The sequence below is a fragment of the Xyrauchen texanus genome, chromosome 11, assembly GCF_025860055.1.
Source record: "Xyrauchen texanus isolate HMW12.3.18 chromosome 11, RBS_HiC_50CHRs, whole genome shotgun sequence".
Classification (NCBI taxonomy): Eukaryota; Metazoa; Chordata; class Actinopteri; order Cypriniformes; family Catostomidae; genus Xyrauchen; species Xyrauchen texanus.
The window spans coordinates 37203392-37217925 of NC_068286.1; the positions used below are offsets into that span (position 1 = coordinate 37203392).

The 14534-nt window shown below is 36.7% G+C and overlaps 1 protein-coding gene across 1 annotated transcript in view; it reads right to left on the bottom strand.

Annotated features, from left to right (window-relative positions):
- LOC127651357 (protein sidekick-1-like) overlaps positions 1-14534 on the bottom strand; it is a 281945-nt gene that overhangs the window by 168391 nt on the left and 99020 nt on the right. Inside the window, 3 exon segments of the mRNA XM_052137130.1 lie at positions 2831-2978; positions 5457-5563; positions 9537-9693. Coding sequence (XP_051993090.1) covers positions 2831-2978; positions 5457-5563; positions 9537-9693 — 412 coding nt within the window.

Consider the following 14534-nt stretch of genomic DNA (forward strand, 5'->3'; position numbering starts at 1 on the left):
AAAATCCCTTGTGGAGTGAACGCCACAGAAAGAAAGTGGGTACAGCAAGTCACTTAGATGTGGGTCAGTACATCTAAGTTTAAGAAAGTTTGGTGTAATTGTGAGGTTGTATGTGTGGATGGAAAGCCAGATGACACTGTGGTCAAATCGGTGATGTTCTGCTGTGTTAGGATCTTAAAGAGTCAATTTAATTACCACAATCAGAGCAGCAGGAGGATACAGCAGCCAAAAACTGTCAAAACGTGGGAAGGATGGCAAAAAATCATTAGATGAAGGGAAGTGGAGTGCCTGTCTGGATATCTAAAGTTCAAAGAGTATTCAAGAGGAAATAGTAAGGATGGAAATGCAGAAATTTCGTGCAGATAAGAGCAACATGAACAGACTGATTTCAGCACTCTTTCTGAAATCACACACTTCAATTTAAATTCCAAACACATATCAACAAATAATGCATGCATAAACATCTTTGAAATTTTAAATCCAGTTTAATTAACCAATTCAAACCACTTTAGTCTGGGCATTCTATTTAGTTGTGGAAGTCTCATAACTTCATTGCAAAAAAAAAAAATGTTTCTTAATCAGTATTGCCAGCTTGTTTTCAAGCCTTTAAGATAAATTTATTTGAGAAGGAAAATTGTTAAAGATAATAGTTTGTTGTCATAGAATATAAGGTTAATTATGTTTATTTTTTAAAAGTCAGTGGCACATATTTTTTTTCTTCTTTTAATTACAAACCTCATTTAAATTTCTTAGACTGAAATTAAACTATTTTTAGATATTTTTTTTTTTTTTGCTTAGGTGTAACCAGGGCACAGAAACTCATTGTATAATTTGCCATCTGCTCACAACCTGTGTGCATGTGGATGGGTGGCTGGGTGTACTTCTATGCACATATATACGTGCATCTGTCTCTACTCTCTAGATATCGTTTCTCTGATAGAGTAACGCATTTCACGTATGAGTGGCCTTTGAATTTAATACCAACTTACAGGTGCCATGACAACCTTTTGACTGACAGCAGCGAGGTGAGCTATCCTCAAATGCTGTCTTGACGCTGACAGCAAGGCTTAATGAGTTAAAGTGTTGACCCTGTGACTAACAGTCAGAGAATGTGCAGGGTGGCGGCAACCACTGTGGGATGTAAGGTTTCATTTAGAAAATCAATGAATGTCATAACGCACATCATTGCCACGGGGCCAACTGATGCAATCGGTTTAAAGACGCTGTAGACAGTGATTGATGCAAAGTTATTCACAATGCGTGTATGTGTGTCTGTGTGTACGCTCCTGATTGTAAAGATGCAGATTGCTTCATTTTCGACAGATTATTGCATTAAGAACACATTAACATAATGAATCAGAGCAGGTTGCAGTCAATATCTAGCAATCTATATATAGAACAAGCCTTGTAGATCAAAATGTAGTGCTATTAATTTTAATGAAAACAACTATTGAAAAAAATTTTGTTAATTAAAAAAAAGAAGTAACATTACATGAGTGCAAAAGTGTTCAAAGCCATGAACCAAACCAACCAGCTCCAAGGTGAATCACAACATTGCAAACTTTGATTTGAAGCAAAAAATATATTGAGCATCAGACTTAAAGACAAAGGCTCAAGAATGTGTTGTGGCGGAACAACCCGCCCCTCCCTCTCGTCATTGTCGCCCCACCTCTGAGGGACATCCTTCTGCCATAAGAACGCCTCTCCTCAGGAAGTAGGCTTCAATCTCCTTGTGTGCACACTCTGCCGTCATCGCAGGTCCAGGAGTAGAGCGGGGAGGGTACCGGATGAGATACTTTAGATATTCCGCCAGACCGGATCCCCGGAATCCCGGCACGAGTTAGATATGGCTAGAATGCCAGTCTGCCTTCCCCCACTTAGACTCACCCCAGCCCCACGGAAGACTGACCACCACAGAAGCCGTCAACCCTCATGCCACAGAACCTTTGAGGGGAGCGTGGGCGGCCCTCGAACCCCGCCCACGTCCTGGACCATCACTTTGGACACAGATCACCCTTTATTTTGGACACTTTTCCCCCTTTAACACTATAATTTCCCTTTTTGAAAATGTTTATGTTTATTATAATTTCAAATTGTAAAGTGAGTTATGGAAAAGGATGAGGTGAGAACTGGCTGACAATATATACAACATTTAATTAAATAAAAAGACACACACAAAAACACACGGGGCAGCTGCCCGTAAATGCTCTCTCTCTCTCCCGCACCACCATCCACAGTCTGCCTTTATCCCAATCGGAGGCTTGATTAGTCTGATAAGGGTAGGTGTAAAATCACGACCCGGCCCCGCCCTCTGCCCTGTCACACAAATATATGCTTCTCTGAGGCCTGACATCACACACATTGTGTCTATCTCTTGCTCACCCTGCCACAGTGTACTTACCTTTTTCCACAAACTAATCTCATGAAGCATTGCGAATTACGTAATCAAATAAAAAAAATATATAAATCCTATATAAAACATCAAATATATATCTATTTATTTAATGTTCTGATTCTATGTATAGCAACAGTATATTTTAAGTATATAAGTAGTTTGAGGTTCTTGTGAGAGGCTGACTCGATTATAATTTTCATTTTGTGGGGGGTGGTCAGTGCAGAGCACTTGTGGTGCACTTTGTTTGTTGTGACTCACTGATTGGTGTTTTTTTACTGCAGGATCTTGGGTAGTGTAGTTCTTCTCAAAATTGTTGAAATAACAGACTGTCAGCATCAATAGAAGCATATACCATCGATTCAAATTATAAAATAATTAAAAAGCTAAAATTAAAACTATAATAACCCCATCATGAGTTGCAAAAATGCAACTTACACTCGATGGTTAGGGATGATCTTGTAGCCATCTCTGAACCATGTGACCTGAGGGCGTGGGTAACTGGCCACCGCGGGAGGGTTGAGGACAGCAGCCCTTCCCTGAGAAACTGTCTTCCTCTGTTCAAGATCAGCAAAGCTATCCATGTCTGAGAGAGAAAGAGAAAGAAACAGAAAAAAGAGATGGAGATGAAGTTTTCTACTTATGACCACTTGACTCATAAAAACTGTGCATGGAGTCAAGAAAAACAGTATGCAGGACCTGAAGCCTAAAACTACTGTAAGAATTGGAACATAATTTGGGTAACCCAGATGGTAAAATGTGGAGGAAAATATGAAAGCAGATTATTATTATGTGTTACACAGTTTTCAACAATATATAATATATATATATATATTTAACAACATTAATAATAATAATAATAATCATCATATATTTAATAACTATTTCATAATAATTATTTTAAAAAAGTGGTGTAAAAATTAAGTAAAAGGTATTAAAATACTTACACCTTGAATTCATGTGAATGTACAAAACTTGATACATTTCAAACAATTTCTAAAACATATATTTCAAGGTATATTTGTATGTATATATATATATATATATATATATATATATATATATATATATATATATATATACATACACACACACACACACACACACACTGGCAGTAAAAAGTTTGGAATAATGTAAATATTTTGCTCTTATGGAAAGAAATAAGGTACTTTTATTCACCAAAGTGACATTCAACTGATCACAAAGTATAGTCAGGACATTAATAATGTGAAAAATGACTATTACAATTTGAAAGAAAAATTACTTAAACTACAATCCTCCATGTGCAGCAATGTTGTCAGGCACTTCTCATGCACCTTACAGTTTGGCTGATCCCACAAAATCTCAATGGGGTTAAGATCCATAACACTCTTTTCCAATTATCTGTTGTCCAATGTCTGTTTCTTTGCCCACTCTAACCTTTTCTTTTTGTTTTCTGATTCAAAAGTGGCTTTTTCTTTGCAATTCTTCCCATAAGGCCTGCACCTGAGTCTTCTCTTTACTGTTTTACATGAAACTGGTGTTGAACAGGTAGAATTCAAAGAAGCTGTCATCTGAGGACATGTGAGGTGTCTGTTTATCAAACTAGAGACTCTAATGTATTATCCTCTTGTTTATTTGTACATCTGGGCCTTCCACATCTCTTTCTGTCCATGTTAGAGCGAGTTGTCCTTTGTCTTTGAAGACTGTAGTGTACACCGTTGTATGAAATCTTCAGTTTTTCTGGCTTTTTCAAGCATTGTATATCCTTCATTCCTCAAAACAATGATTGACTGATGAGTTTTTAGAGAAATCTGTTTCTTTTTTCTATTTTTGACCTCACATTAACCTTAACACATGCCAGTCTATTGCATGCTGTGGTAACTCAAAAACAAACACAAAGACAATGTTAAGCTTCATTTAACGAATCAAATAGCGTTCAGCTGTATTTGATGTAACGGCAAGTGATTTTCTAGTACCAAATTAGCAATTTAGCATGATCACTCAAGGATAATGTGTTAGAGTGATGGCTGCTGGAAATGGGGCCTGTCTTGATTTAATCAAAAACTAATTTTTTCAAATAGTGATGGTGCTGTTTTTTACATCAGTAATGTCCTGGCTATACTTTGTGATCAGTTGAATAGCACTTTGGTGAATTAAAGTACCAATTTCCTTCCGAATGTAATCCTTTACATTATTCTAAACTTTTGGCCACCTGTGTGTGTATATATATATAGACACACACACACAGGCACTTGTGAAAAATTTTGCATAGTGAGGATTTCTTTAAAAATAATCCCATAAATAGTGTTAATTTATCAATTAACATCATACAAAGTCCAGTAAACACAAAAGATGCTAAATCAACATTTGGTGTGACCTCCTTTGCCTTCAAAACTGCACCAATTCCACTAGATACACCTGGACACCGTTTTCTCTCTGTGGGGGCAATGCCATCTGTGGCAGGGCTCCTTGTTCATCTAGGCTATTCTATTATATTTGCAAAAGTAATGTTTGAGTGTCTAAAATGTTTATTTCCTATGACACACTAAAGCTGAAGATATAAATAACCTTATTAAGACAAATGTTTTTGTGAAACATCTTATGTGCCTAAGAATTTTGCACAGTACTGTATATATATATATATATATATATATATATATATATATATATATATATATATATATAGTAAATTCCTCAGAAAGCTCTGCAAATTTCCTAAATTTCAGCAGAAACGTCTACATATTCATATCTTGAATATTTGTGTCAGCCAATTGAATAATGCATTTAGCTACTAATATGGGTGCAGTTCCCCACAATCAGTGCAGAAAATGTTCAAAAGTGCAGATACCATGCAGGCCTTCTCATATGCTTGTTATATTTCATACAGTAAATAAAGTGTTCTGGCATGACAGCACATTTAAAAATTACTGGAGTGTTTCCAAATGTCACTCTCAGTTCATCCCTTATGGGACCCTGTGGTACATGCATATGTGTGTGTTCAAGGTATGAGTGATGATATGTTAAATCCATTTGTGGTTCAGCCCCCCCGACGTCTCTTCTGACAACACACATATGTACTTACAAGCCACACGAACATCGGCTCTCGTCTGGATCAGCGCACCCATCCTGTTCCTCACAACACACTGATACACTCCCGCATCCTCACGGTTTAGTGATGGAACCATGTACCTGAGAGAGAAAGAGAACGAGGGAATGCATGGAAAACCAACTACAAGAGTTTTCATAGTGCTCACTTGCAGAGTCAATAGCTGGGTTTCCATCCACATATTTTTATGCTAATTTTGGAACACATTTGGCACACTTTTTCTGTAAGAAGTCATGCACATAAACTACGATGGAAGCACATTTACTGAAGAAATTATTTGATACGTATCAAAATACAGTCGTAGTGTGCTCATTTGTACTCTGCCTCATTAAGCTATGTGACTAAAAAATTCACTCAACACTATGAATTTTTCCGGAAGCTTTATTCGCAAATGGTTTTTGCAATATTCAAATTTTTCACATAGAATCAACTCACAACTTTGATGGAAACCTGACTTATGACTATACAGTATAATGCAAGCAAACAAGCATGAGACGTACTGAATACTGTGTAGAGTATACTGTATACTGCACACAGCAGAAAATGAGGCTCATGCTTAAAAACATGAAAAACATTAGCAATGCAGTAAGAAACAAGCTTAAAGGAATTGTTCAACAAAAGATATTTCAATTCTGTCATCATTACCCTCATGCCATACTAGATAAGTATGACTTTCTTTCTTCTGCAGAACAACATTTTTTAGAAAAATACAGTATCTCAGCTCTGTTGGTCCATGCAATGCAAGTGAATGGTGGCCAGAACTTTGAAGCTCAAAAAAGCACAGAAAGGCAGCATAAAAGTAATCCATACAACTCCAGTGGTTTATTCCATGTCTTCTGAAGAGATCCAATAATTTATGAGTGAGATCTGACCAAACTGTAACTCCTTTTTAACTGTACATCTTTCCATTGCAGTCTCTAGGCATGATCCTTATTTCAAGCTCAACTGTACATCCTAGCGCTTCCTCAGCAGAGCGTTAGATGGTGCTTGGAAGTGTAAAGCTTGAAATCATTATCAACAAAAAGACTGCTGATGTAAAGAAGATCCAAAACTGAGTGGATCACTTCAGAGGACATGCATTAATCTACTGGAGTTTCAATGATTTGGTAACCATTTAGTTACATTGTATGGAACTAAAGAGCTGAGATATTCTTCTAAAAATCATAATTTGTGTTCTGCAGAAGATAGAAAGTCATACACATCTGGGATGGCATGATTGTGAGTAAATGATAAGAGAATATTCATTTTTGGGAGAACTTTTCTTTCAATCAACATATCCTCTACAAACGTTCAAAATAAGTTTTAAAGCGGTGTCTAACAAGCCTTCGAATTTATGAGCCGGTGAGTATGAGTGTGCTCTTTTTAACAAGAAAGATTACAAGCCCATAGGGTCAGAGCTGCTAAGATCTGTGTTGATTCAGTTTTAACAGATGACTGTTTAACGCAAAACTGATGGAACATTTCAGCAATAGTAAGAACGTAAGAACGTAAAAATCATTATAAAGGCTAGTTCACCACGAAATAAAAATTCGATCATCCTTTCCTCAAGCTCATGTCATTCCAAACCCCAATTATTTTCTACTTTCCATAGAGCACAAAAGGATTTTTTCCAGTCTCTATTGCAGAATAGAGTCAAGCCGCAATTTTTAACCAATATTTACACTTTACCACATCCAATCTCTTATTTGTTCCATATTATAAGGTCTGCCGGTAAAGTTTGACAGCCCAAAACAAACATTTTATTGTAAAGTCCTGTTTTACATTACGATAACTGGGCAAGTGCAATTTAAAACAGACAATGCACAATAACAGTCTCGTAAAGCAGACTGTTCAACTTCAGAGGTTAGTGATGAATGATTTATTGTACACAATAATGAGTTATTGCGTATAAAAGCAGATATTTTCAAAGAATAATGACTTACATTTCTGGATATGCCTCACACAAAGCTATTAGCTTCAGAAGGCTTGGAATATAGTATACATCAATAAATATATATATATTTTTTTTAAAGATTTATGCATTTCCATTTCATAGCAAACTTCCATCAGAATAATGAGTGTAATTTTTAACTAAATTAAATTAATAAAACTAAAAATATTTTGATTTTTAAATTTTATTTTGTTAATTTAGTGTAATTTTCTTATGAAATTAAAAAGTGTAAATGTTACAATAATTTTTTGAGTGAACGAGTCATCTAGACTACTTCTACGGATATTTTTTGTCCTGTTTGGAGCTTAAATCACCAGGGAAGAAGCAGCTTTGCCAATCTGTAAAACATTTCCAGAGAATAAAGAAAATAATACAGGTTTGAAGTGAAATGAGGGTGAGTAAATGAAGAAACCAAGACTTCAAATTTTTACCAAACACCAAGCCTCATCGCTTTCTCTTGTCCAGCTCAAATAAAAGGGATGGTTGATTCAGGGGTTAAATTGGGCTGGTAAAGCTCAGAACAGCGTTCCGGCACCTCCGATTCCAAAATGAAATCTTTTTTTTGTCAATCCAATCCATTTACTGTATTCACCAATGCGGTTTTTGTTACTGTCTTTCTACGTAGTGTTTACTTATGCTTCACTCTAGTCAGTTGCGGACACTGGTAGAAGCAGCATATTCGAGAGTCGCAGGAGACAATGTGCCCCTGTATACACATGCATGTTTATTTATTTATTTCAGATTTATTTAACAGGGACAATGCACACTAATGATACATAATTAAATGTACAGTGTGCCAGAATTAGCCAATAGGCTATTTTACATCTGCTGTCCCTGGACAGATCTTGATATGTCACATCTTAAAAAAAAAACCCAATATAACTGGGACAATAATTAACAACAAATGTTTCACCTATCTAAACACAAAAGAACACAATGAGCCAGCCAACCACATTGGCATAGCACAAGAGGCACAAACAAGCAAACAAACAAACAAACAAAAAGGCAGGACAAGGAAGACAGTGCAGCAGTAAGATTTCATGTCAAGTGTAATGTAAACAGTTCTGACTATCTATTAACCACTTCTTTAAGTTATGTTTAAAAGAAACGTACGATTTAAAATTCCTAATTTGAAAGGGAATGTGATTCCATTCACAAGCAGCCCTTACTGAAAAAGCTGTTTGACCAAGCGCACTCTTCCTAAACGGGACAATGCAGTCACCTCTTGCTGCACTCCTTGTAGATCTGAGAGCATTTGGTGCTGTGCTCACAAACTGGCGCAATACAGGAGGAGCCAGTCCATGCTGAATTTTGTACACAAGACAGAGATCTGCATATATAATCAAGTTTTCGAAATTCAATAATTTATATTTTTTTAAAACATGACAATGATGATAATATATGGATTTCCTATCGAGTACTTTAAGAGTTTTCTCTTAAAAGTTCTGCTCCTGTATCGCACCATGGTCCGTTCTCTGTTTCATAGGCAGAAGTGTTTTTGATTAGTTTTTGTTTTTGATTAGTTTTGTTAAAAATCTGTATACACAAATGGGGTTTGAATCCGGAAACACTCACATCCAAAGAGACATCTACATAGTTCAATATATCATGAGATCAAAAGACCACTTGACCTACACACTGTAAAAGGTTTTACTGTTATAGAAAAATGTGCATTTACTTTTAAATTATAACATAATTTAATTTCTTTATAAATGTCCTTGGTTGTAATGTGCATGATCAATCAGTGCATGTTATTTTTAAGTGAAAAATGTCTTAGAAATGTTGTTACAGTCGTTTTCTGATGTAACCAAGGCCGTCTGGGAGGGGCAAAATAATATTAACAAACAATATCATAGCCTAACAAATAAAAATAAAAATGAAATCCTGAAGAATAATAATCTAGTCATATCTCAGTAATATGTTGCATTATGGAACACACTGCAAATGTTATTTCATACTGTCTTTAAAGTCAACATGAAACACCATTTCCAAACCATTTTATTTCCATAATGTGACAAAATTTCTGAATGAGTGTGAATATTCAAGGAAAGAAATTGTTTGGATAGTGAAAAATGGGTGTTCCATATCAGAATGGAGTGAGATTTGAGAGTGTGTATATCCAGTACCTGTACTCAGGTGTGTATTTAGTAATATCTGTGTTGTTTCTGATCCATTTAAACTCCAGTGGCCAGCTTCCCTCCGCCAGACAGGTAAGCACAAGTCTGTTGCCCTCCAGGTGTGTCTGTGTGCCCCCTGCGTCAGTTTTAAAGTAAGGTGCAATATCTGTGGAGAAAACCCAAAAATTGAATTGAATTGTATGGAATATCAATCAATCAGTCTGTCTGTAATGGATCAATAAAAAGTAATCTTGCTTACTATACTTTTATTGGGCTCTTGCAAAAATAAAAATGACATCTACCTATGAGGACATTCCTGAGTACACACTCACTCTAAGATACACTGTGTAATGTGTAAGCAAACGATCAGACGATTTGTCAAAGGAGTAAATTACCTTCAAATCCACCTAAAACACAATTTTTGTGTTGTTTTGATACCTTTATACTGTATTCGATTGTTCATGTGTTTCAAATGTGTCCATCAAAATCTATAACCCACTGATAAACCCACGGTTATCGGCAAACAAATCCAGACCCTATTTTGAGACAAGAAATAATAAAACAAAAGAGTCTCAAAAGGACTTTCATTCATGTGCTGTCTGTGAACCTTGTGTGTTTTGGCCTTTGTATATTGTGTGAGAAAAATAAAATCGAATATCTCCATCTACAGTCAAAATGGCATCAGATGACATCACTAACCGTCTGATCCCATCTAGTCAGAGCAAAAGAAAAGAGGCCATATCACCTGAGAAGAGAAAACAAAATCCTAAAAAGTCTAAATAGAACTAGTCTAGGCATAGAAGCCCTTGTGACTGAGGAATGATACTGTATGGGGGTTCAGGGGTATCTCCAGAGAGAAACTTTTGAAAATGTAAAAGTCTGAACGGAACATTTTTCTATTTTCACTAAAGAGAGAAAGACTAGGCTACAAACTAGTAATTGTTTTGTCTTTCGTCCTTGTCAGAGATGATGACATCTGAATAATTTCACAAAATCAGTGAAGTGTGTTTCAGTGCTAGAGAAAACTTTTCAAGAATACAGCGCAGAATGATCAGATATGATGTAACCGGCGCAGTTGATTTGTCGCGCTGCTCACTAGAGACAATGAGAGGTCGTAACCGTTGTCATGATATCTTGCAGTCAAGATGGAATTATTCTGGGGTCCGGATCCGGAACGCCGTGACCTGCGTAGCGGGGGCAATAGCAACTTCATACAGTCTGAGGCTGCGTTTCCGCACAAGGCCACTCCCAACGCTAGGGAACCGCTTGTCCTGCGCTGCTGTCAATTTTACAATCCACCTTGCGAGCTTGACGCTCGGCTTCCATAGGAAGGAATCGAAAGCGCTCGCTCACATTCGCTCACCACGCACCAGTGGAAACATACAACAAGAAAGCAAAACTGCTAGTGTTTTTAGCAACACGCACGTCTAGATGTAGAACACAGGCTAAATATCGAAAAAAGCTTATCATCGATATCGTGGAGTTTCTTTTATCGCGATAATATTGATATTGTTTTATTGCCCAGCCCTAGTCCAATCGAATGTACACTCATGCAAGCTCTGTAATAATTTCTAGTAAAAGCATTGCTGTTTATTGCCTTAGTATCATAAATAAAAATCAGGGTTTCCACCCTTTTGACCAAATTCTAGCCAATGAGTGTCACATAGCAAGGACAAAATCAATTTATTTCACTATAGACATTTTTCTAACTGTTCCACATCAAGGATTTTATTAATTTTCATGTCTTTTCCAGACCTTGAAATATGTTTTTTAGATTTGATATTTAGCCTATGGTGGTGGATTTAGGCATGGGCATTTTGTTGGCGGGGGTGGGAGGGGGTACTGAATGGGGGTTCACCCTGGGTGCCATAAGCTAGAACTGCCACTGTGGCAATCCTTGAAATGGAGCCAGACATAAGTGTTTGATTTGGAACACATAGGCAGCAACACAAAAATAGCAATATTCATGTGAAGCACATGGGAGACGGGACTTAACACTGATTCCAAAAGAGCCAAATGCTAACATGTTGCTAAGCTAACAACTTGATGCTGTAATAGCTATAAAAATATATAGCACAAAAAAAGACAAATATTAAAGGGGCCATGTCATGAGGAATCACATTTTCCTTGATCTTTTGACATATTGTATAAGACGCACTATAAAAACATGGTGCCTCTCGTGTGACGTAAGCGTACTGGCATGTTCATGCGAGAAGTGATGCAATACAACAGCAGCTTGTTTTGTTTAGAACAGAACGCTGTTCACAGACTTTATTGGTCTTGCTTTAATTTAAATATGCCAGTCGGCTTACGTCACGTGAGAAGCAGCATAAACTGATTCTTCTCATGGACCGTAAGTAAACAATTATAGTGAAAATGACTTCAATATTGATCTTTCTCAGATCACCAAACGCAATCTTGCCACTTTTTAAGTCATTAATTTAACCATTTAACTTATGGATTACTTTTACTATGACTGCCTGTGCTTTTTGGAGCTTTGAAGTGCTGCTGATCAACATCCACTTGCATTGTGTTAACTTCCAGAGCTGAGATATTCAGCTAAAAATTTTAGTTTGTGTTCAGCAGAAGAAAGAAATTCATACACATCTGGGATGGCATGAGGGTGAGTAAATGATGAGAGGATATTCATTTTCCTTTAATGGATGTTTGCAGGGCTTGTCAAAATTGCCTTTTCCATATGTATTATCTCAGAAACAGCATCACATTTTTGTCTGCCTTTTGGAACAGCCATCGCATCAGGAGTGCACTTATATAGCCTTAAAATGCTACCTAAATAGGCAACTCACCAGGTTTTGGAACAGAGCTCCTGTTTCTCTGCAACACTATGCTTGAAGCACCCTGGGTCAACATTCAAATTCATTCTTACTATCTCTGCAGGACAAATTACTGACAGTCTGTTATTGTGAAGCTAAAGGCCATGCCTCAGTGCCTCCCAACTTGTTTGTAAATTACTCTCCATTTAGCAGATGCTTTCATCCCCCCCAATTTGTTTTGCAGAAACAGCCCTCCTGGAGTGCTTTTCTTAAATGCACAGAGGTGACGAAACAGAAATGTGAAGTATTAACTCTTAATAAATCAATTTCCTGTCTTCATTACTTATGACTGAAACTTTGCATTAACACCCAGGGCTCATACAATAAGGATGGCCCAGGGCCAGAGCGCGAGAGTCTAGGGCCAGTTGGCATACCTGTCTTGTGCTCTATTGGGCAACGATCCTACATTTGTAGATCATGTACATGTGTTTTTAAAGCCTCAAAAATTGAAACATTTGGTGATGTTTTGAATGTTGCTGTTGCTGCTAATGTAAATATACAACCAAGATCATTTTATCTAGCTGGCTGCAATAGATTAGGTTTTTTCAAAATGTGACTTGTGATATATACAGTCTTGGAAGCATCAGTTAAAATTTGTTGAAAATGATAAACAAATCAGTCAGGTTTTGCACCATATGCCACTATTTTTCAGCAAAAGTGTTATGATGTTTGTAGATGTCACAGAGTTACATTATACACAGCAAAAATATTTTCTTAATCAGTATTTTTGTCTTGTTCTTCAGTACAGAAACATCCCTAAAACAAGATGACTTTGCTTGACAAGTGAAACTGCTTACAATACAAAGACTTAATAGAGAAAATATTAAAAACAAAACAAAACATATAAAACTACACTAAACTAAATGAAATTAATATTTACACCAATATGCTGATATATGGCAAAAATCAGCTTATTCAGAAATCGGACAACGCAAGAAATCTCATTTTATATGAGACTTCAAATAATCAGGTTATTCTCTGCTTTTGACATCAAAAGGTAAATTTTCATGTGCACAACACAAAATCAGATTGCTGTGTACCAATCCCTTTCTTCTAAAACTGTTTAGGACCTTACCAAGATAAAGCAAAACCATTTAAAGGGCACCTATTATGGAATTTTGAAAATGACCTTTCATGTAGTGTGTAACATAGATTTAAGTGAACAAAAACATCCTGCAAAGTTTTATATATGAAAGTTCACCGTAAAAAAAGTTATTGTCTCTCAAAAGTAGGAGTCGACTCTGAGTCAATTTAATGAATAGTTTTTCCAATGAGTCATTTTCCTTTTCGTTGTGACGTCAAGACGAAAAATTATCAAATTGGCCGTGCCCAACTGTCGACAACAAGACGCTGTGTTCTGAAGTGCATATCAAAAGCGACCTTTTTTTCACTGCCCAGGGACGGGCATGTGAAGAATCAGTGGCTAGAGTTTATATTTACAACTATACCACACAAGTATAGCCCGAACCTTGTGCTGTGTTCGCGTCATTTTAAGGACGATTGCTTTACGAACGTGAATGCTTTCAAGTGTGGATTCGCGAGCCGGTTGATACTGAAGGAAGGTTCAGTACCAAGTTTATTTGGATCAGCTTCCTCCTCCGAATCACAACCTGTAAGTATTATTAATAATTGTTGCTTTTATGTGTTTTTTAGCATGCTTAATAAGTATTTGTGTGTGTTGTGTAAGTTACGCTCAGCGCAGCTTCTAGGTCTCCAATGTCAATTTTTTGGAAATATGTGAAATGTTTGTCGATGTTATTGGAGTTGTCATAAAGAATAGAGCAATAACTTGTAGTAATGCAGTGCTTTACCAATATGTTTATGCGTTGGGCTAACGCAAACAATAACTGATTGGGTGTTTACCACCGAACTTTGGGCTATGATCGCTAACATAAATCAACTCAAATTCCTTCTCTGATGTAGATTTTTTTACTAAAAAGCGGTGATGGGCGTTCCGTTTCCGACAATCTCTGCACAGAGTATACCAATCACAACTGACTGGGTCATCTGACCAATCACCACAGATTAGCGTCACGCAAAGGAGGAGTTTGGAAAAATGAGTCGTTGAACGAATCATTTGGGAGTCGGTGAGCAAATCAGGTAAACATAAATGCATATTATAAGACAACAAAAGTGTTTTTTGTCATTGCATGCATGTAAAACTGTTGTTGGG